The 24,999-nt window shown below is 38.6% G+C and overlaps 1 protein-coding gene across 2 annotated transcripts; it reads right to left on the bottom strand.

The window, feature by feature from the left end:
* Window position 1: 1 nt before the first annotated feature.
* LOC115627724 lies at window positions 2-24,603 on the bottom strand. 2 transcript variants are annotated; one of them, XM_030523474.1, is made up of 9 exons: window positions 24,218-24,603; window positions 21,701-21,980; window positions 21,504-21,623; window positions 20,707-21,216; window positions 13,786-13,812; window positions 3,569-3,728; window positions 3,257-3,498; window positions 3,015-3,185; window positions 2-2,097 (listed from the first exon to the last, which is right to left on the bottom strand). In XM_030523474.1, the coding sequence occupies exons 1-9, from the start codon at window positions 24,379-24,381 to the stop codon at window positions 1,450-1,452; spliced, it is 2,322 nt and encodes a 773-aa protein (XP_030379334.1). In that variant the 5' UTR covers window positions 24,382-24,603; the 3' UTR covers window positions 2-1,449. The 2 variants fall into 2 exon arrangements, with proteins under 2 accessions (XP_030379334.1, XP_030379336.1); XM_030523476.1 differs by lacking the exons at window positions 20,707-21,216; window positions 21,504-21,623; window positions 21,701-21,980; window positions 24,218-24,603 and adding an exon at window positions 18,165-19,186.
* Window positions 24,604-24,999: the final 396 nt, after the last annotated feature.

Genomic DNA, 24,999 nt, shown 5'->3' with positions numbered 1-24,999 from the left:
GCAGCGTTTATATGTATTTTAAAACTTTAACATACACATACAAACATAGAGATAAACGTACATGCTCTTAGCCTGTACCTTAGTTATATGCCGCCTTATCAGTGGGCAACGGCATCAACAATGATAAAAAAAAAGAGTAAAATAATAACATTTGTGTATAATTCTATTGCTACGACACATACATACGTAACGTTCGTACTTCATGCAAAAATGGCTAAAGAAGCAACTTGTTGGATTTTATTATGCACGCGCTTGTTGTTTTTGTGGTTGTTGTTGTTGTTGTGTGTGTGTGTGTGTGTAGGAAAGAGAAACTCGGAGACTACAGTTAAATATTGAATACAAGTAAATGAAGATAAGTACAAGAGGACGCTTAGGCTACAATTCAAACTGAGCAAATAGCCGGTATACTATGTATATTCATTGGAATGCATGATCTATCTACATAGACATTGTGCGTGTGTATGTATTGTGTTTGTTTGCATTTGTGCTTATCTATGTATGTGTAAGTACGTTTAAACGATGCTACAATATATCGTGAGAGTGAGCTGAAATCGAACAAACTGATGGATCGATCGGATGGGATCATCTTAAATAAACACTCCATAACATCAACTCATCATCTCTGGCTTCGTATAAACGCTTGGTACAATTCCGAGTGGTTCCCAATGATGGTGTGCACCACTCCATCTCTATATATGTATATATATATATATATATATACATACATACATATGTGCATAGATGTATGTATATGCATAGTAATTGAGCAAATTTCAACGAAGTATAATATTGTCTACAAGGTTCCATCCATGTATGTGTTATACATATACAAGTATGTATCTAAAAGGCACTTGGGATAGGACCGATTTGTAATTTTTTTTGTTTTTTGTTTTTGGCACCGGATCGATGGCGATCTGTATAAAAAATTTGTAGATACGCATGTTTAGCTTTTTTCTATTGTATATGTATGTATGTATGTATGTAAGTTTGTACGTATGTATTGTACGTATTATAAGCTTGATGCTTAGGTTTATGATGCATTGAAATCAGAACCAAAAAGGATTGTGACATTTGTCTAGTGATTAAATCTAATTAACGAATATCTTAACGTTGTACAGTACAGAAAAATGATCTATTTATGTATGTATGCTGGATACAAGCACACATATCCACATACACACACATACATGCATACATAGATGTATATATGTACATATGTAACTATGTGTGTATATTTTGTATAGCAACAACCGAAAACCGTTTTGTTTGTTTTGGCTAGCTTCGGCGATCAATAATACTTAGGGACCTATATTGTTTCCTTGTTGTTTCATCTGTTGTTGTTGTTGTTGTTGTTTTTTGAACTGGTGCATAGAAAAAGTGCGACTTTGTTGTGTTCACTGCATTTTTAGTTTTAGTTTTGATTTGTGCTCCCCATTCCGAGTGCAACACTCAGAGGTCGATGCCCAGAGAGTCCTGGGAGAGGAGCATGGGCTCGCTGTGTGCCTCGTCGACGAGCGAAAGCGAATCATTTATAATGGCCGCCGACAAATCTACGGACGCGTGTGGATCGTCATCGACGCCACCCACATGCGAACGATGCGATGAGGAGAGCAAGGGATCATGGGCGAGCATGTCCAAAATGTTATTGGACTGATTGCTCTCTCTGTGCCCGTGCCTGTTGCTTCCATGGCTGCCATGACCGTGGTTATGGTTGTGGCTGTGATTGTGGTGGTGCTGATTCATGGTGTGGTGATGGTGCCGATGGTTGCAGCAGCCGCTGCTGCTGGCCGTCCCGCAACCCACGTTGCAGCAACTGCCGTTGCTCGCTCCACTACAACTGTGCAGATCGTCGATGAGATGCGCCCCACCACCCCCTCCATTGTAGAGCACCCCATTCTCTGAGCTGCCCTTGCCGCCAAAGCTGTTGCTCGCATATTGGAGCTGGGCCGCCGTGGGCGAGTGGGGGGCCGACAGCAGATGGCTGCTGTGCGATGACAACATAGGATCCCCACCCTGCACCTGCATCGGATGTTTGTCCTCCATGAGCTCGTCCATTTGGTTCATGCCCAGACTAGGTTCGCTGCTTATCACTGGAAGCTGCATAAAGAAGCATAAAGAAGAAAAAAGCAAAGCATTAAGTTCTGTCTTCAAATTTTGAGATGCATGAGAGATAGTAGACGATGCGATGGGGTAAAAGGGTATACTAGTTAAGTGCAGAAGAAGGCGTAGTCGATATCCGCCTGTCCGTCTGTTGTTCCGTGTGTATCTTGAAAAATATAAAAGCTAGTATTCCCAACTATATTTACTTAAGTCCTAGGCAGGTCGGTCAAGTTTATGTTGATTTGAGTGGGAATGGGTTCTTGTTCTCATAATTTAAACACCCATATTACTTTTTTACCTTTTTTATTAGGCTTGTGTAAAGTACGTAGAAAGCAGAAGGAAACATTTCCGACTCCACAATCAGCAATATAAGACAAATCGATCTAATAGTCCCTGGGGAACACGAGCTTACTACATTTTCCTACTCCTAAAACTAAATGATATGCAATTGACTTCCTTTACTTCAAGTTTCGTCCAAATCGGTTAACCCCACGACAAATTATTAGCGAATCAATTTCACCCCAGAAGTACTATTCAACTACTCTTCATCCGTCTTCATATAACAACGTGGAGACAGGCTTGATAGACAGATAGACATTCTCTCTTGTTAATTCACACAATTGTGTTTGTGATTTCATTTTTGCAGCTCTTTTATTTTCTTATTAATTTCAATTTCTTCTTTTATATTCTTAATATTCTCTTTGAATGCTGAAATGAAAATTCCCCCCAAAAGTCCAATTCTAGTTCAAGTCGCATGGCAGACTTATAATTTGTTGTTTACCTTTTAACCTACAAGTGTTCTATTATAATGTTTTTCTATAAGTCGACAGCGTTGCTTGCCAAGAGATACTTGTACATGAAGAACCTATGCGGATCAATGGCTTCAGAGTCCGATAAGTTTTCGAATCACTTACCTTGCCATCGACAACATCATCTATCAGTGGCGTGGAGTGGCGACTTTCTACGGCGGATAGTGTGGGACTAGTGCTCTTTAAATAGGAGCTGGCAGGCGTGGGTGCCGACACTGAGGTCAGATTGTAGTCTGACAGTGGAATGCCATGTGATTTTGCTTGCATTTCCAACTCCTGCAATAAAGGACAATCAATTGTAGAGATGATGTGGGAAATAATAATCAGATTTGAGCCGTTCCGCTTACCCGAATGCGTGATATGAGCTTTCGATTCTGAACCTCCATTTGTCGCTGACGGCATTCGTTCTTTTGCAAGCGAGATATTTCGTGTTTCAAGCATTTAATGTAGTCAACGGATGATTTAAGTATAGTACCCTTGTTGGGTCTTATGTCGCGGACAACCTCATAGAACGCCTCACTGCCTTTGGGCAGGAGGGTGCCCAGCTCCTTGATGCGATCATTAATGTTGAAACGTCGCCGTCTTTCAACTGAAACAATATCGATGGATATATAAGCCTTGCTGGAGAGCTATGTACACACTATCTCCTCGAAACTTACTCATATTGTGATTATCCTTCTTTTGCCGATCCTTTGCCAGCGCATTTATTTCGGCATCCGTCAAGCTCTGCGGCTCCTGCTTGATGGACAACTCTGAGCCGAAGTTCTTGTCAAAATTGAAGGGCTCGCTTGGAAGGTATTCATCAAAAATGTCGTCCACCTGCAAATTGAAAAGCCGTGCAGTTAAGATCCCATTCCATTTAACAGACACCTCTCGCATGTGATGATTTGATTTAGTTATCAGTATTCAAATAGGTCTGCAATTTTTATGCAAACATATACATACGCATGTATGTATCTATGTATATACATATGTTTATATAGTGTGTATGCATGAGTTCAGTTGTTTTTAGGGGCTTCCTTTTTTTTTAAGAAACCCCAATAGCCCTATAAGTGTACAAGTACATATATGCTGTAAACAAATTTTCGAGTACTCTCGTATATCCCCCATTGTTATCAAATATTGCATATAGTTTGTGTGTGTGTGTGTGTATGTGTGTACCCATAACTTATGCATAAGATCCATTAATATTGAGTCTGTTTATACATATGCATGTACGAGTATATTATATTTATATAAGCTTCCGCTGATGATGCGACTTCGACTTTGAAGTCTGCGATTGTTGTGAGTAATGTTTATAGGAACTTTTAAGGAAAGAATTAAAATACATCATACTCGTACATACAGACGCCAATCTGTATCAAGTTTCTAACTCTTGTGATATGCTCATTAGAGACTAAATCAACATTTCACGTACAAACATAAACATACACACTAAGCATACATAGACGAGTATATATCTATCTATATATAATGTGTGTGTGTGTGTATGAAGAAGTACAAATGTATAAACAGAAATAATTTATTTGGACTTCGCAGTGGTTTCCTCAAATTCAAAAGCTTATTTGTACATAAAACTGGTCCCATTCAACATACGAGTATCTGTGGCTTAGGGCTGGCGAGGCGAGGAGCCAGTGGGAATCGAAAGGCGTTAGGCTGTAATTAACACCCAGCGATAAAGTATTTTGCCAAATAGACCTCAACTAGCAACAGATATATGTACACATGTATGTATATAGTATGTGTGTGTGTTTATTACTACACAGTACATATCTACATGTGCATGGGTGTGAGTGTGTGTGTACCTACGTACAAGTTATTGTTAAATTTTGATTTATTAGTTTATATACGAATTTGTTCAAGGCAACAACTTGCAACAACTACTCGTACGACGAAAATGTATGATTTATTTACCTCGAGAATTGATTTAGTTAATCGTGTTTATTGGAAAGTCGTGATCTATCGATTAGGAAGCCCAACGCACACCACACCACCCCCCACCCCTCATCGAACACTCCGATAGACCCAAAACACACCCAATCCCCAGTTCCCAATGTTCCATAACATGCCAAGATTGCGCAATTAATTCACATGTCAAATGCATTAAGATTGCGCAAAGCAAAGATGCTGTCTAGTGGGGTGGGGGCAGGGGGAGGGGGAGGTGTTGTTGAGTGGACAAGTGATGCATGCAATAGAACAGTCCCGCCTCCCCCTTTTCCCTTCCTCACCCTCCTCCTCCTCCTCCTCACATAATAGAGTCTTTACGCATATGTATATCTATATATCTTTAAGGTGTTTCATATACTTGTATTGCTGTTGTTGTAGTTCTGGATTTGTGTGTGTGTGTGTGTGGATCTGTGTGTGGATGTGTGACACACATTTTCATTGTTATAGGTACGCGGCCTTTAACAAAATTCGTCGTGGGCTCTCCAATTAATTGAAATTGCAAACAAAAACTCTCACTGAATGAAAATAAGTGGGGGAAATAGATCGCAAAAATCGGCTGTGAATTTTAAATGAAAACAATGAAGCTCATACGAATATACGACTATATATTGCACATATAGTAGGTATGTATATTTGCATATATGTATGTATGCATAAAATTGAATTTACCGGCATCGAGCAGTTAAAAGGAAACAATAAGTAGTGGAGCGTGCGCAATAAAAACAAAAATTGAGCAGAAAATTCTCATTGGCAATTTCAAGCGACTTTCCAACTCGAAGGGCACAACACACATCGAATGCTATGGCCAGACCAATCCGACTAAGCAGCACCCTGCAGCTGAAAGCAGTCTATTAATAAATTAAAACTGAACAGCTCGAAACAACGTTGTTTCTTCCAAGTTGTTGCTCAGATGGAAATTTGTAGTATAAACATATCATTCCTATTGCAGCTATACTATAAGTATATAGTAGATTTGAAGTGAGCTTAGAACAATCGCATCTACAAATAAGTACTATGTATGTCCAACAAGTAGTATGTAATATATAATGGTGCGATTTCACAAACATCTAACGATTCTAGAAATATTTATAAAGTCCATATTTTGTTTAAAATAAAAAGGGTATCCAGAGCCATATTTCAATCTGTTTGAATGCTTTAATATCGTTTCATACTTTGTAGTAAAGTAAATTGAAATATTTATTGCAAAGGCAAAATAAAATTCTTACTCAGATCGTACCGAGTACCTAATTTCATTCTAATATGAAAAATACATTTATTTATTTAGCCTGATCGTTCCTTTAATAGCGAAGAATGATTTGCAAAATAGGCCGATATCTCCTATGCCTTTCATTAGGATGGTCTGCTTGTGCGATTAATACCAGACAATACCCTTTGAGCATTACGAATGTCAAGTTAAGCCATTTTGATTTCCTCTGCAAAACAGTTTTTAAATAAAATTAAAATTCCATTGATAGCTACGGAATGCCGATTTGGCTTAAAGTATAGAATAGTTAAAATACATTTTCCAACCGATTCTCATGTTAAAGCTGATTAATTTTGATTATAATGTACGTAAGCGTCATTTGTTTATTAATTTGTAGAGCACATTGTTCATATCTACATTTTGTTTCTTCTACATAGTGCTAATTTCCGCGCTGATCATTCATTGGATTGCTGCTTTTTGATTACAATTATGACTAGAAGTGGTAAATCCAGCAAGTGATGTAGATAAGATTTCTTATATGTAGAGCAATCTTAATCGAATTTTAATAACTTGACGGAACGACCTTTTCAAAAACTTGTCAAATCAAATAGAGTACCGCCGCATGTGTTTTTATGCAATGTAAATAACTTTACGATTTGATATTATTTCTACAAACTGTGTGATTAATCCTATGCAGAAATCGGACGTGAACAGTTGTTCGATCCAATCTAAATTCCTTGCAGGAATATCATTATATTGTCTCGCACGGATTTTATTCACTCTTTATTTGTTTGAACAAATTAAATTTTTCGACTAAGATCCGTTTCCGGAGCAACATTTAAACAAATTTAGAATATCGTTTGATTATCGCCGAATAGCTAATTTTGTGGAGAAAACTTAGATAACCTTGTAAGCCTACGGAAGCTAGACAAGCCAATTAACAGCCCTATATAGCCCTACGTAGCCAGTGTAAAAAATGGTTTTGTTTCAAGAATCTTTAAAACATCATTAAAACCAACAACCAATTATATGATCTTATAAACAGTTTCACGCACTATTATTCGTACATTTGTTTTTTCCTTTCATATTGTTATTGAAATACTTTCGAAATATGAAAGAGACGTTTACAAATTTGTAGTTCTTTGCATTGAATCTATAAAAAAAACAAGTGCTTGATTTTTAATTGTCTTTGACGTATATTTGAGGCCTTATTTAGAATTTGGTGCTCTTCTTGAAAAAAAAAAAAAACTTGTTCACTCTCGTGGGCGCACAATAACCATTTACAACCAATTTTTCAAGCTTTGCAGTTAATAGCAGGCTTTTTTGCCCGTCCGAAATCGTAGATTTAATTATTTTAGTTTTTTCGGGACTACTAAAAAGATATGCATCTTTTAATGTGGTAATATGTTAAATAAATAGTTACTCACATTTAGGCAAAGTTCCAAAATAATGAAGGAAATAAAAATGTCTTCGCCAGCACTAAGAACTTCAGGAGAATTCATTCCCTTATAAATTAAACTTACATTGGAATACATAGCTAGTTCTATTCGGATCTATCGATCTATCTATCCTACCACAGCTAAATACGACAATGTTATCGCTAGTGTTTTACAAAACTTTGAAGCTGGAAAGGAATGCAATTTGCATATGATGTGAACGGACGTAGAAGGCCTTTAGACAGAGTGTGCACAAAAATAATAATCGTAAAAAGATTCATTCACAAAATGCGTACAAAGAGGCAGTCAGTAGAGCTCCAACGATAATCTCCATTATTTCCGTAGGGCATCAAATTTGATTTAATGCACACTCGAGCGTGTCAAACAAAAATGAGCAAAAAATAGGAAAAAAAAATAGAAAAACATTAGAAAAACGGCAGCGACAACAAAAACAAACAATAATAGAAAAAACCTGCCAAATTCATGCCGAAGCCCACAACTAACTCCACCAAACCAACCACCCACCCGCCCGTCCATCCGTCCACTGCCCATCATTGCGGCTGCAGTTAAACATTGAAAAATATTTAATTTATGGAAAACACAATTGTCTGTTTGTTGTGGCTGTGTACATCTGTGTGTGTGTCTCTGGTTGTGTGTGTGTGTTGCCAATAGATAGTATTTGTAGTAGTCGGCTATGTGTGTGTATGTGTGTGGTTTTTTTTTCTCATTGGCCGCACGACCAATTAACATCGCCGCACACAGTGCCCAGTGCCGTGTACTTGAAACGAATTCCATTTAATTTGATTTTTGATTATGACTATAGCTATGGCTATATAGCTGTAGTATGCTGGTGGGCGGGGTGATGGAGTCATGGAGGGAGGTAGGGCGGCAGGGTGGCGGGGGTTGGTTGTTGTTGTTTTTTTTTTTGCGGGGCAATGCGTATGCAACGATTACTAACTTTTTCCTATGCAAAGGTAATTACAGGCAAACATATAAATTTTTGAATGCAAATTGCTCGTAACGGAAACACACACACACACACACACACATAGAAGCAGAGACTGACAGACGGACGAACAAGTAGAGAGCCAGTTATAGTTGATAGGGCATTCATTTAGCCACCCTCCCACACCAAGGTTAAAATGTTTTAAATAGCCCATCATTTTTTTCTTTTTTTTTGTGTTTTCCTCTGTCAATATTTCTCCGCGTAGAGAGGCTAACAAATCAAAGCTAATGTGTCGAACAGAGCTGAGCCGACAATTGAGCCCCCGATATTGTAGGTGAGGTATTATGCAGAGTCGCGCACTTCAGAGAAGTGGGGATTTTTTCTCAACTACTCGATTGCTACTATCGTTTGCATGACTTGTGGTTGTTTTTGTTTATCTATTCTGTTCTTTTCTGTCTTTTATACCATTTTAATGCGATTTTTATAAATAAGCTTAATAGTTCAATTCGTCATTGGAAGTGCGGGATATACCCGATGAGATAAATACTTACGAGTAATACTGAGAAATATCTTATAAAATGAAGCTGATGAGGCAGCAAATAACCGATTTGTGTGCGAACAGTTGCCCAGGAATGGTAATATGGATTTAATTAGATATAATTAAAAACACATCTAAATAGAATTTATTAAGACATGATTGATTTTTCATTTAATTAGAGGCGAGTAATGACCAAAAAATAATTGCCTTTTTCAAACAATCCAAAATGCAACACAACCAAGCAACAGTTGTATGTAAAAGAGAATTCGGCAAAGAATAATTATTCCATGTGGAATATGTTAAAAATATTGTTTTAATTGCTGGTATTTCAAATCAAAGCAAAACCAAATATGCAATTATTGGTGCTTTTTTTTAACACAATATCATTTAAAGAGGAATGAAAACCGTACTTAATTTCTTCAATCCTCCGAAAATAATTGAACGCGCTTCTTTTTAGCTAATTGTTAATAGAAAACATCTATAATTGAAATATAATAACAAATCTGATATATTTAGGGGATCGATAAATGAAATTGGAAAATACCAAATATTTATGATACTATCGATCATCTCAAGCTACATTCAGCATCGTTTGGAGAGTTTTGCAACACAGCTTATTGCATTGTGTAGCGCAATTGCTTGGCTAAAATATGTAGAAATTTCTGACTAGTACTTATTGTCAACATTTCTACCGGCCTGGCACTACAAGATGATGATTATGATAGTGATGATGAGGATATGCAAATGCAGAGCTGATATCTGATTCGTTGAGTCGAGTCAACTGGTTGCTGAACCGGTTCTAAATTACATCTTGCTTGGCTTTACCTTGAAACTGGGCTGCCAGTTTCGGGTAATTGGACAACAATGTCCTATAACGACTAGGCAGGGAGACAACATCAAGAACTTATATTTATGGAAGTAGAAAGTGAAGTCTGGCGATAACACGCTGTGGGGCACATATGTATGTAGGTAGTGTGCTTTGCTTTTAACAATTTCTACAAATACACAATGTACAAGATAAAGAAGATGAAGCATTAACATACTCGTATTGAACTTAAAGAACAATGGAAGAAGCGTGTCTGAAGATTCGAGTCGATGATCTGAGCTAATTTGGGTCAGTTAGGGAAAACGTGCTGCCACAATTGAGCGATTCAAAATAGATATTTATATACATATACATATGTATGTTCATATGTACATATGTATGTATCTCAGATCAATTAAGGGAAGGCCGGAGTTGGGGGCTACTCTAATTGTCAACAGACATGTCATTAAATTGCCTTTCACAATCGAAATCTAAAATCAGATAGGAAGGGGACGTACGCGTACATTCCCGCCCACAATAGCACGCACCATTTGTTTATCCTTGATACGTCGCCATTTGTCTTTATATTGATGCGACTGCCACCAACTTCATAGGGTAGCCGCCGACGCCTGCCACGATCGCCAATGTCTCTCTATTCTCTTCTTCCCCCACCACTTCACTCCTTTTATCGCATGGCCCGTGTCAAGAATACAAAAAGCAAACTTGAAAACGCAATGGACGACATAAACTTTGAATAAATAGTAGTTTAAGTGATTGATCATCAAATTACACAAACCCCTCCCCCTTCCACCCACCACAAACACCGCACACCACACACAAACACACACACACACACACACACGTACGTAGAGAAGGAGAGAGACACACGCACGCGCAATGGTAATGGTAATGCGGTACACATGTATGTATGTAAGTATAACGTACCTAATTACTTGCTGCGACTGCGACTGAGACTGTGACTGCGACTGAGACGCCCGATAAGATTTCAGTTTTAGCTAATTTTGCACTTACACATCGGCAATGCCAACGATCGCGACGTGGCTCCGATATCAAATACACCACACAGTACACTCAGCACACACACACACACACACACACACAGACACACACACACATTTGTTAAACTTGTTTTTGGTTTTTGTATTTTTTGATTTGGAGCTTTTTTATTTAATTTTTTTTTTAAATTCCCATGCAAACACCGAACCGCTCAGACCGTTCAGACGACACTTGTGCATGTTGTGGCAGGGCAATTACCCGAATGGTGTAGTATCTGAACATACCAAATACATGCATATACTCGTGTCTATATATGTAAGTACATACATACATATGTACATATGTATGTATGCGTGTGCCCCTATAAAATTTCGAGTTCAAACACTCACTGGAACAGTGGCTGATGATGCATTCATTTTTTATACATACATACATACATATGTAAACCCCAATAATGCTGCAACGTTTCAAAAACCATTCCCATCCACATCCAAATCGAACCGAACCGAACCGAACCAAATATCTGCACCCACGCAATGCATAAAAATTAACCATCATCCAGTGGCAGTACAAACCGCTTCATAAAGAAACTTTTAAGTGGAGCGCAAAACAAATACAATGCAATAATGCATTGCATAAATCCACCAGAGAATTTTTATCATTGATTGGCAAGAAATTCGCAGGAAATCGATAAAGATATCGCTTTAAGTAATGGTCATAATCCAACCAGATTATATGCATTCTTAACACAATTTCGAATGCTAATCTGTGAGCAACTATTCATATTTACGAGTATTGCTTACACTGTATGGGACGAATTCCAGTTCTTTTCGCGTTTAAACTGGATCAGAAATCGGTTTGTACGGTTATGATCTTTGTTTATCGATTAGCGACCAAACTTGATTACCAATTAGTGATCTATGGCCTCTAATGAAGATGGTCAAATGTTCAACAACTTTGTAGAATTTCCTCTTATGGTAAGAAAATCAAAAGATAATGGTAGCAGATGACACTGAAAAAAAGGCTTTATTATGATCGGGGATATCAAAATTGATCAAAATAAAAAATATTTAATTTTAGAAAAAAATAAAAACCACAAATGATCATTTAGCTTACGGGGGCACCACTGGGTTAAGTGCGAGTATTTTAAAGATAATACTGTACTGTTGCGCATATCACGCAATGACGTATTGTCTGTCACTTGTTGAGTGGGTCGCTTGGCAACGTCCACGTCCACATCCATATCCACAGCCACGATCACTCCACTCACCGCTTCTGTCTACTGCGACAATGACGAAACTGGAACCTTGACACAACATTTCGCATGCGTTGCGCTCGCTTTCAAGCTCAAGCTTTTAGGCTCGATCGAGCGATACGCCAGAATCGAAGACCGCCTCCCCACCACTCTACCCCTGACACGGCCAATGCCACTACCTCTACCCCCGACCCTACCCTACCCAACCCTGCCCGGCCACTGCTCTACCCGAAAACACACACGCACAATCAAATCGTCGCTCAGTTTTCATAGCCGGCCTCGAGGCTACAAAGCACAACAACTTCGAATTTGTCAGAGCCGACAGACCGACCGATCGACAGACCGTCCGACCGAACTGATCGCCCCCGCCCCACCGCCCGCCCACCTACCTGACTGCACATTGCACAAATTACGTGCATTTTTGTGCTTTTGTTTTCGTCTCATTTGATATTTTTATTGGCGATATTGGCGGCTGATGTACAAACGAACATATGTATGTACATACATGTATGTATGTATGCATGTATGTATGTATGCATGTATTCATATGATTCTAGAGTCCCCAATGTCAGCCGGTCTGGTCTAACAGTCTGCCAAAACTAGCCATTCTCTTCACGCATGCGTTTCAATGCGCCCATGTATGAGTGCACTTGCACACAGACACACACACACACACACACATACTTGCATGTATAGTATATGCATATGTACATGTGTGTGTGTCTATATAGAAGAACATTAAGTTGCTCCGACCGGCCGGCAACTGTGTCTGCCACCTGCACCTGAACCTGAACCTGAAGTTGAAGCTGAAGTTGAAGCTGATCTATTGGCGTTATTAATTTCTGCTCAAAAGATCTGAAGCTGCAATTACTGATAACAATGAACCAACAAATATAAATCAAATCTAACTACAAAAAATTACCTCCGATTGGGGAATACCCTACAGAAAAGTTATCCCTGCCTATAGTTTTTTTACACAAACATTTATGTATCGGCTGTTAGTATAGAAAATAGGTCTGTTCTTTTTTGGAATGCTTATCAAGAATTTGGTTATCCCTGACTCTTTCGAATATAGAGTATCATAACTTCAATCAATATCAACAATTCTTCGTCAATTAGTTATATTTTGTAGCTGTCAACTACTGACATTCTTGAAAGAATATTTATAAAGCTGCATATTGTTATATAAGCATTTTTCTTGTTTTCCTTCATACATCCAGGAATGTAGCAAGGATAGGGCTAGTCTGCCAGCTACAACAGTAGCTGTCTTAGCTAGAACTCCAACCAGATTCGAATCTTTATCTTAATTTGAAATAAATTATTTAAAAGCGGAAAAGCGAAAAAGGTATAGGAATATTTGAGTCCTTGCGCCAGAGTCCTGTAAGTCTTTCTCCCTTTTTGACAACACTTCTGCTGAGGTGATGATGGGAGAGCAGTTCCACCTCTGGCTGGATTACCAGTCTTATACCATTGGTTCCCAGCTGAGATCAAAAGAGTTTCTTCTTACACAACGACATTCACTTTTTCCATGGATCTTTCGTCCTATTCCCTAATCTTTATGGTTATTTCATTAATCGACACATTGGTTGCAGTCAGTGGACTCTCAAAGTCCCTCACATAATTGGGCAAATGCATAACAACGGACCAAACAAAGAATGGCCGCAATTATAGTCCGATTTGTTCAAATATCAATCAATATATGGTAATTGTTAAATTAAAGTCACTTACATCGCTGTCGAAAGAGTATGAGGGTTGCTGCAAGCATAGAAACAAACACACAGAAATATTATTTTTCACATTTTTTTGTTAAATTGGCATTTATTATTAATAATGTATACAACAGAGAATGATGATTATTTATTTATGTAATCTAATGATTGGGTTGGCATAAACATTAAAGCTCGATAAGCGCCAGCCAGACATCTGAGCAGATTTTTAAAGTTAACAAACAAAGCCAAGCAATGACGTGCTCCAACCCCCCCCCCCCCCTCTCCAGCTCCCCCTCTCCCAATTCTCGGTACATATGTATTTACATAAGCACCTGCATATGTATAAACATAAATACTATACTATACATGCATACGCGTATGTGGGAAAACATATCCGATCTGTGATTATCGGCAGAACTGTTTTTTTTTTATTTTTTTGTACATTTTTGTATATGTATATATTTCGATTGTCGTTTCCAATTTGCAGTTACCGTTTACATAACGCATTAGAAGCTAGAGGCTAGCTTAAAAATCAATTAACTTACTTAAACGACCGTCAGACGTCAGACGTCAACGGCAATGGCAATAGCATTAGCAACAGCACTAGCAGCTCGTCCCTCACACCGCCCCCAACCACCCAACTACTCCTTAGATATATAGTACATATGTACATACATATTATATGTAAGCCTACCTAAATGGAATTTTGCAGTTGTCAAAATAGAAACCGAAACCGAAGCCGGCTGGGTAGTCGTCTGTCAGTCAATGGTATTAGGAAGTGATGTATGTACTTATGTACATATGTATGTATATAGTATATACATATATGTATGTATGTATATTTGTTTGTATGTGCACGCCCACAAGGGCGTCCGGCCGGGCGGGCGGGCATTACTACGACTAGCTGTACCTGGGCCGTTTCCAAGTCGGACCAATTGGGTTTCTGAAAGCATTTCAATCAGCGTTTGCGTAAGAGGCGAGCGGCACATGGAGGATTTGTGGTTATTGCTATTGTTGTTGTCGTTGTTGTTATTGTAGAGCAGTAATAGGTAAAGCTGTTATAAATAAAGCCCGAAAAAAAAAACCAAATCAAACACACGTTTCGCAGATAACGGCAAGTAACAAAAATAACTTAAATATAATCTTAGCTGATTGACCGATTGACTGATTGACTAATCGACCGATTGACTAATTGACGAGACTGAATGGGAATGACTGAAACATGTCCAGGGTCTGGAAAAAACAATGCGTGACTCAACAACAATCAACAGGTAGTGGTAGTGTGCGGATCGTTTACGGTTTAAATTTCTGAATTATTGCAAAAGATATATACAAACAAACATATATAGTATGTACAAATGTACATTTGTATACAAGTATGTGTGTGTGGGGGAACACTCTTGGAATTTGGCAATATCAGAAAAATGCAATTATACAGAATGCGATACTATATTTGCACCAACAACAGCACCCGCTTCTTATAGTACATACGAGTACTATATCGCCCATAAAGCATGGAGCTGGAAGCTTTTGCGTAAGTCATGTAATAAATTAATTTGCTCGGTCCCCGGGCCTCCGATATGAGGGCTGAAGAAAAGAAATGAATTGCGTAATGTCGTGTATATGGTCTGTATATGTGCGTGTGCGTGTGTGTGTGTGTGTGTGTGTGTGTGTAACCTTATTTGTTGATGTTGTTGTTTTTAAATATTTTATTTTATTGTCATTGCACGTTCGCGAGTATATACATATGTACATATATACTTGTATGTATGAATGTATGTATGTATATGTGTGTGTATAGACTTTTATTTATAAATGGAATACAAACTGCCACTTCATGTATTTTATAAGTAATTAATTACTCTGTGATAAGGGCGCCTCATTGTAAACGCACATACACCCATGCAGAGGGAAGGACGGACAGATAGATAGACAGGCAGACAAACAGACGGACTGACGGACAGACGGACAGACGAAGAGACCGAGGCTACGGTTACAGTTATTGAGACACCCATGGACCCGGAGACCGTCGCAAATCGTGTCGAGCCTCGAGCTGAAGAAGTGGGGGTGGAGTGGGGGGGAGGGGGGGGTGGGGGTTGGTAGGCAGGTCGATCCAACAAAATGCGTCAATTTGTGTTCCTCAACGATAAGCATTAACCAAAAAAGAACAGAAAAGATTAATAGAAGAGAAGACACGCATCCATCCCATATTAATACGGCTGTATATCTGTCTGTATGTATAACATACCATAGTTATGTATGTATCTGCGTGTTGTGCGGCGTACAATAATAAATAGAATGTGTTTTGTAAGAGTTTATCTTGCAGGCGTCAATTGTTGGGCCAAATGCCCCCAAAAATTAGCGCATGGTGCAAAAAAAAGCCTCCCATCTTCTTTTCAACTTCTCATCATCCCGCTCAACCACCTGTAGTCGTCATCTTTGTGGAGCGAGGGGGGGTGGAGATAGAGAATGACTGACATGGACAGGGACACGGGCACTATCAGATCAGTCAGATTTCTGTGTATAATGACGTAAATCTTCGCGCACTATAAAGAGTAGGCACCCACTAGCTGTATCTATGCTATTTATCTGCTAAATGTGTGTGCGTGTGTGTGTGTGTGTGTGTGCGTGTGTATTATGAAGGCCTAAGCGATAATAAAGAATAAAAGAAGAAGAAGAGAACCTAAATTGTTAAAAACCTTATCTAAGCTTCAGAAATCTTAAAGCGATTACGTCTGTCCCGCCCGGCAAACAAAATAAATAAATCAACAATAAGTACACACACATATATACACGTATGTATGTATATGTGTATGTGTATATGTATATACACACGTTTTAAGGCACACCCTGCAAAGAATGCGGGAAATTTGATGTGAATTACACAAACACCAACAACAACAACAAAAAAATGCGAGAAGTCTCTGAATGAAGAATTATCAAGAGGAGAAAGAGCCCAGTTCATTTTTTTCGTTCTTTCTTTTCTGCCAAGTGATTTCTGCTTTTCATTTACTTTTCTGGCACATATTTATTTATATTTTTTGTTTCTTTTTTTTTTTTTTTTTTTTTTTTGTAAAAGGGTAGAAGCCCCGACATGTTGGGTGTATAAGGGCAACTGCTCACAATTTGGGTCAATTCAATAAATACATAACGACGATTGATTTGAAATGTTGTTCAGATTTATTTATTGACATTCTCGTTGACGTTGTCTCTACTGTTGTTGTTGTTGTTGTTATTGGCAACGATAGCAGCAGCAGCAGCGATCGGCAACAGCAAAAGTCAGAGCTTTTTTATTTTTGTAATTTTTTGAATCCAGCAACAAATGCTCAAGCAGCTAAACCTCTTGAGCAAACCGGTTCGCAAAATGAAATTTCTAATATAAAATCAAAATAACAATAACAACAACAACAACAATAATAACAACATCAACAGATATCCGAGTTTTTATTACTTGCTTGCAAATCGTAGGGCTAAATGTAACTACACAGACTCCAAAGACTGACTCTTTCCCATCCCCCCCCCCCCCCCCCCCCCCCCAACTGCTCCCAACTACTCCTCCTACAATAACAATAATTACTAAGTGTCTATCATCCATGATAAACAAAAAATAAATAAAAAATAAAAACAACAACAATGCATGTTAATAGATAGATATGTGTACATACATACATATGTACAATATACATATATACTATATATGTACATACAGTGAGTATGTGTGTGTGTGTGCGTGCATGACGCTATGTTTAGTACTCATTAACATTTTTGTTGTGCGTCGTGTCGCCTTAATTAAGCATCAAAAAGCAGCGAAAAGATCGCTAATATTTATATATGTGGCATGGATCATACCAGCGTAAACCCAATATATCAATACACACACGCACACACTCAAACTGATTGAGCTGGCATGCTTCTATGCATTTGTATCTGTATGTGTAAGCGTTAAATACCAATTGGCCAAATATTTGTTAATTATAATTAATCGTAAATATGCACAAGCATTCGCTCACTTGTTGTTCATTTGTTCGTTCATTCGTTGTCGTATGTCGATCGTCGCTTTGTCGCTTCGTTCGTTCAGCTGTTCACCATTATTGTATAGATATGTATGTATGTTATTATATTATGTATGTATGTATGTATGTATGTTTGTATTCATATATCGTATATGTGTACATATACAGAAAATTAAAAACAACATCTGTATGTATATTCCACTTGCATGCATCGCGCTTAGAATTCCCTAGCATGCCAAAAGGCCCTCTCCCCGCCCAGCCGAACCCTCTTCAAATCTGCTCTGATAGCAAGCAATAGCATAGTGGTGGTAATAGGCGTATTTCAAAAGAAAAAAAAAACAAAAAGAAAAAAAAAACAAGCAGAAAAACAAAACAACTAAGTTACCTTGGTTTGACGACGAGCTGCAATACTAAGTACCGGCATATTATTTCGTCGGCTTTGCCGTCCTTCTGACGATGATGATGACGATGATGCTGATGATGATGAGGCCGAAGAGCTCTTTGTACCGCTCAGGATTTTGGATGTTGCCGAATCGTTACCGATGGTGTCGCTACCAATGCCAATGCCGATGCCAATGCCGGTGCCGGTGCCGATGCCGATGCCGGTCCCAGTGCCGGTTGCGTTAGTTTTTGTTACGGCACGACGGCTGCGCCTTGGCGACAGTGTGGTAGCAGATATCCACGGTAGCACGTGCATTCAGACCTCGATTTCACTTTTCGGACCACTCTGACTTTATATATCATATATTATGTGTATATACTCGTACAAGTATACAGCAGTGACGAATGCGACTTCGACTACGAATACGATTTGTGATTTGCAATTTGGTGAACTGCGACGCGATTTGAATTCAAAAATACTGAAGGTATTGGTTTTGGAATTTGTTTGAGATCTGGGGGACTTCTTCTTAAGCCTTGCCTCGTCTTTTTGTTTCACTCGCCTGTCCTACCGCAACAGCCACATATGTATGTATGTTTGTAGTACGTACGTATGTATGTATGTATGTTATAATAACTGACAACAACAATAATAACAATAACAATAACAGCAATTATGATGGCGGAAAAAAAAATGATATTAATAATACGTTTCACTGGACCCGTGCCCGGATCCGCATCACTACCACCGACGTCGGTACATTGCGAATCAATTGAACGCAATGCAGCACAACAACAAAAAAAACAATAAACAACAACAAAAAGTAGGAATCGTTCAGTTAGTTTTTAGTTCAAAGTTAAGGCAGTTACTTTTTTCGCTCTCCGTTCTTTTTCAATTTTAAATTCAATTCTTCTGCATAGGTATGGAAACATCAATGCTCTATAAAGTTGAGCTTAGGAATTCAATTTGAGCAAAAAACCGCTGCGATTTGACGCGAAAGCCGATTGACGATGACGATGACTCGACACCACAGCTGAGAACTCCACTTGCCTCGAAATACGAATTACTACTAACCGTCATTCGCTGCTTACAATAATTTAAAATGTTTCGGACATGCCAACTCGCTGACAGAAAGACGTTATAATTTTATCGCTCGGAGCTGGCAACGCTCCGTTTTAAAATACCAAAGGGGGATGCCACTTGATTAAAAAGAAAAAAGCAACAACAACAAAAAACGTACCAAATACGATTTATGCAATAAGTACTCTTATTTTGGTTGTTTTTTTTTTTTGACACATCAATGCGGCGATAGTAACAGTATGACAAATCCACATCCCCACATTCTAAAATAATTTGCATAGATAATTGATCATTAGAAAAATAACATACATACATATGTATGTAAGTACATATGTACATATGTATGTCTGCCATGACGTTAATTTCCAGTCCAGTCAACGCCAATTGGATTCTAATGGGAACGTGCAAAAACCTTTTACAGTTCTATTTCTCATGACATACCCGCTAAATCGACCAATTATATAAACAAATTATTTTCCTGTCTGACTCACCCCCAGAATGCTTTTTTAAGCTATAAAAAAAGATCGTATAATTATTGTTTTTTTTGACACATAAAGTAATTTAAAAGCCATATAAAAAACTTCCATTACCACAGTCAACCAAATCGAATTGGGATTTCGTGTACTAAAGATATTTTTGTATAGCCTTTAGGGGCTACGTTTTTCATATAAAATTAAGTTTAAGTGCATATAAATCTATTGAGGTATAGCAAGCAATATATAATTACTATAATCTCCATATCAAATAGCAAAAAAATCCTTTCCTGTAACTGAATAATCTCATCAAGTTCGTATATTCGAAATGTATTTAATGTTAGTAAAAACAAAAAATGCATTCTGATTCTTGCAATGTAATTAGCGAAGTCAATTTATATTGCTTGCAATTATATAGCAAGACATTATCTTACCTAAGTACAGTTGTATGATTAAAGCCCCAAGAATCTGGAGTGAAGTACATTTTTATTACCAACACTGATACTATTGTTTCTTCTAAGTTGTTGAATTCTCGGATCAATATCAGACGATTAATTGAAAAATGTTAAGATCGCGAAACCACTTTACTCCAACGGTTGCGGATAATTATGGAATTATGGAAATGAAAATTACAGAATAATATCAAAATACTATGTGGTTAGACACTCTTGTGCAAAGTTGTAAGCAGAATTATGCAATTATGCAAATATATGCCTAAAAATTAGATTCTTCTAATTCTGCAGATAAAGTAATTTAATAGGAATAATTTTGAACAAGTTTGCAGACTATTGCGCCTCAACTTTTGAACAACTTTCTTATCTGTTTTGAATTTGCGCAATTTAAACGCTACTGCTTTCTCGTTCACACCCACTAAAATAATATCATTGCTGAAGTACTTTAGAAAAAACACTTAGACAATTTAATTTAAAAACATTTCTCAAAGATGAAGGCGGCGAATATACGTATTTTAGGGATTGACATTTTTTTGGACTCACCTCTGAGGCACTCGTGGCCACCGAACTCAGACTCGGAGACATGGGAGCTGACGTACAATGCAGTGGACTTGCCGTGGTAGCTCCAGAATAATTATTATTACGCATTGCATTTCCGATGCCGGCCGAAGATCGAGCACCCACGGAAGAATTCAAGTTTGAATTAAGTTTGTTGAACAATTGATTCTTCTGTTTCAATCCATTTGGCTCTGTCATGCTCTGATCCATGCCAGCCATTAAGAACTGATTGCCTGGATTGCAGCTGCCACTACTTGGACAGCCACCGCCACCAAACGGCGAATTGTGGACCGAATCATCCGATAATAAAGACATCCTTAAGTTCGGTCCCGATTGTGGTGTTAGCTGCATATTGCATGGCGAGTTGTTGAAATTACTCATTGCTGAGGCAGCATCTCCGCCGAAACTATTTGGCCGATCTATATGAGCTCCTCTATTGGCTAGAGCTGTGCTCTGTAGATTTCCGGTAGAAGCAGAGGTATTTGCGGTCTTATTCTGCAATAAAAAGTGGCAATAATATTAAATTCCCATGCACAGACTTTAATACGAGTTTTGTGAAATGCCCTTTGCAACATGACAGCCGATTCCGGTAAATGGAGCTCAAATACGAATTTTCTTCACATCGTTTTAAATTTTTGGCAAGCCTTAACAATTCCACATATGTATGTACATACATACATACATATGTATGTATTTAGGTATTTGTGGGGGCTCGTCAATTTTAGCAAGCAAGTTTAAAAGAATTGCCTCAAGCGCAACACACACGAAACACACACACTTACATCAAAATTTTGACAATTCCAAGGCGATGGCTTAAATGATTCACTAAGGTACTGCCTCACTTGGTTCTTTTGCTTTTGTATAACATGATATCTGGTGGGATTCTCGAGGACAGTGCTAACCTGTACAACAAATAAAGGTTCATTAGCAATTACATATCAAGTGGAGTGGATGACGCTTTGGTTAACGGTTTATTCACCTGCAGCACTTGAGGGGGAACATCAACACCAATGCTTTGCAGCGGTACTTTGAGCGGCACTGGGCTTGAGGTGGGCATGCGATCCTTTTGCATAAGTATTTGATCCAGACTGGAGGCAGTGCTATCGCACATGCTGTTGCCATTGCTATTGCCATTGCCCATGACATCCGATGGTCCTCCCACACAAACATTTTGCATTTGCTGTTGTTGTTGCTGTTCGCGCTGGAGGGCGAGCCTCAGTTGGGTGCGGGACGTAGTGACCACGTTCTTGAAATTTGGTCTAGAACAAAAAAAAAAGAAGAGGGTAGAATGGAGAGAATCAGTAGAACAGGCATTGAAATTTCAGTATTAGTTTGTGTGTGGGCGCTGGTAGCGTATTATCTGTTAATCTATATATGCATAGTTTTTAATATTGGAGCGTTATACCTACCCTCCTGTAAGCGGAGGCAGGCCTACAACGCGCGGTTCTGTCGCTTCAGTCGCCGAAATATCACCTAAATCTACAATACTTGGATCCATTTCGAGAATCATTTCCAAATCTTTGTCTATGCCAACGGTAACTCTGATGTTTGTCGTAGGCGCTGACTTTTCGCTATTTGCCCATGGCCTAGACGCTGATTGAGATTCAAGGGCCGCTGGATGTATCTGATTTGCTGTTGATGGTCCAGCTGTTGTGACGCAAGTATCGCTATTTTCATCAAAATCCATTAGCGTCGATGGTTCCACGCCCACCTCTATGGCTGAACCATCATTTAGCGCCATATGATCCGGAAGTGGCGCTTGCACTGTGTCTGTGCCTTCACGGGGAATGTGCAGTGTCTGCACACGCCTCAAAAACTCTTGAAATTCGTGTTGACGATTCTCAGGTGTGGGTGACAATTGCTTCGCCGTTTGTGTGTCGCCCACATCCGCATCCCATGTTGCTGTGTCCGCTACATCCGTCGTTTCCGTTGATCCGTGGCTCTGGGCTGGCATATCGTATGTTTGTTGTTGGTTTTCGTTCGATCCAATTGTTAACGTATTCTTTTCCGTACCTCTATCCCCGCCCATTTGAGCGGGCTGGGTATTTTTCTTACCCCAGTAGGAGAACATGATCGCTCAATCGATCATTAAAAAAAATGTGTGTCCACAATGTGTATTCTATTTTCCTCTTTTTTTTAGTATTCTGTCTAGCGCTCACTTCACACACGAACTAACTTGGATACACTAATAACGAATTTCCTAAAGAGCAGCGAACGTTCCATCAGCCACTCTAAAATCTGTCAACGATTTGGGCAAAGTTAGTGAGCAAAACAAATGTATTTAAAATCCTCTTTTTCGACCCCTTGAGAGTACAAAGCACCGCGAAGACCTTGATCTTGTGTATTCTAGCCAGAATAGTACAAACGAGTGCCGACAAAACACCAGCGACAACCAACATAATTATAGCGGGTGCCCATACAGGGTGTCTGCTCGCCTGCTTAACCAAAAATTTCTAAAATTATTGTATATATACCACTACAAATAATTGAAATGCCTACAGATTCTGCGCAATTTCTCTATATATGCAGTTCAAGTTTGATATGATAATTCAGATTCGGTAGCCCTGTAAACATGCCGGACCATTTGTGAATATGTGTATTATGGTGAATATATATGCGATGTGTACATACATATATACCATGCCCGATCTTATATTTTGGCTATTAATGGCACATGCGCACTACCATGAGCTTTCGTCTCTCTTTCTCTCCCTCTGTGTCAGGGTTTCTGTAACGTATTTCGATTTAAATGGTTGCCACTGGTGCCAAAATTTCATTTGAGATATCCTCAGTAATGCTCTCCAGAGTTGCCAGTTGTCGATCGTTTTAACTGCTAGCCTAACGGTTCTTATAGTTTGTTACCGCTGGGGACTAACTATGTATATACTATATATGTATGTACATATGTACAAAACGAAGCGCCCATAAACACACAAATATTATATTTATATAAGTTTAATTAGCACATATGTATGTGCATTCATGCATATGTATTGGAACGCGTGCCTATAGCCAGGCAAAGCTCAGTGTGTGTCCAAGTGGCTGAAGTCGAATTCACGTCAGCTCGAACACTTTGCAAGCATTCGGACATTGTTAATTATCACACATACAGACATGCATGCACAAACATACATCCATACATATCTACATGCATACATTTATAAGTTTATAACGTATAAATATGAATGTGCGATTAAATGTCCTACACGCATTTTGATTTTTAGGGTAGAGGTATCAGCTGTAAAGACAGCCCAGCCAGACGCACACAGCGACAAAACCCGTTCGAAAGAACGTTGTATAAATCCCCATTGGCTGATAAGATATCAAAAGAGCGTTAATCATGCGCAAAATAAAATTGGTGAAGCGGCTATGTGTTTGTGTGCGCATGTCGTTTGCTTATATGTATGTGTGTATCTATCGGTATACATATATATGTATGTATGTATGTACATATCAACCTCGCACATTATTTACTTAAATTTGTAAATTTACTCACTTTTCCTCCGGTAGAGAGCTTTTTGATTTCAATTCATAGAATTCTACATCTCCAGAATTACGTCCAGCAACTGTAACATTTGTTAAAAAGTCCATATCCGAATCTTGAAGATAGTTTAAATCGATCGCCATGTCGTAGCCCAAATCAATACCGGACTCGGCCATCGCTACGCCGACTCCAACTTCAAGCGGACGAGTAAGAGGTGCAAAGTTTATAGTGATCTTGTGAATTTAAATATTTGGCGCACAGGCAACAACAACAACAACACGATCTCTTTGGTGTTGGTGTCCGTCCTTAGCAATTAGTAATCAGTAAGTGATTGAACCTAATTGAATACGTTGCGACATTTTCGCAAGAGCCACTTCCACTAGCACGTCACAGCTGTAGGCGAGTCCACAAACGACTACAGACACACGGGTTAGGGCTATTATGGGAAAGAGCTTTCAAAAGAAGTGAGAAAACCAGTAGTCAGTAACAATGATCAATATATGTATACACATGCACATGTATATATACATAGATACATATTTATAAGTATATGTATTTACTTTAGAGATGAGCAACGTTTTCAGAATGAAATGTACCTGATACCCTGAAACATAAGGGCATAAGCCCTGGCATTAGCATTGGTAGAGTCCTGTGACTAGATAGTACATTAATATCTACATACATATGTATGTATCTAATGGCTATACCCAAATGTACGTACACATAGATACGCACATATGGAAAAACTCGGGTTGATTCCAAGTTGTACAACACTGCACACTTACACACCCGAT

Source organism: Scaptodrosophila lebanonensis, unplaced genomic scaffold (genome assembly GCF_003285725.1).
Source record: "Scaptodrosophila lebanonensis strain 11010-0011.00,11010-0021.00 unplaced genomic scaffold, SlebRS2 tig00000098-arrow-pilon, whole genome shotgun sequence".
NCBI classification, from domain to species: Eukaryota; Metazoa; Arthropoda; class Insecta; order Diptera; family Drosophilidae; genus Scaptodrosophila; species Scaptodrosophila lebanonensis.
This window is presented reverse-complemented; position numbering and strand designations above follow the sequence as displayed.

Excerpts from the sequence above, each read along its gene's own strand:
- LOC115627724 (XM_030523474.1), bottom strand. The coding sequence starts at position 24,381 with ATGGCCGAGTCCGGTATTGATTTGGGCTACGACATGGCGATCGATTTA. Across the intron at positions 21,624-21,700 it reads TTCCCCCTCAAGTGCTGCAG|GTTAGCACTGTCCTCGAGAA; the intron begins GTGAATAAACCG and ends TTTGTTGTACAG. Across the intron at positions 3,186-3,256 it reads AGCTCATATCACGCATTCGG|GAGTTGGAAATGCAAGCAAA; the intron begins GTAAGCGGAACG and ends CCTTTATTGCAG.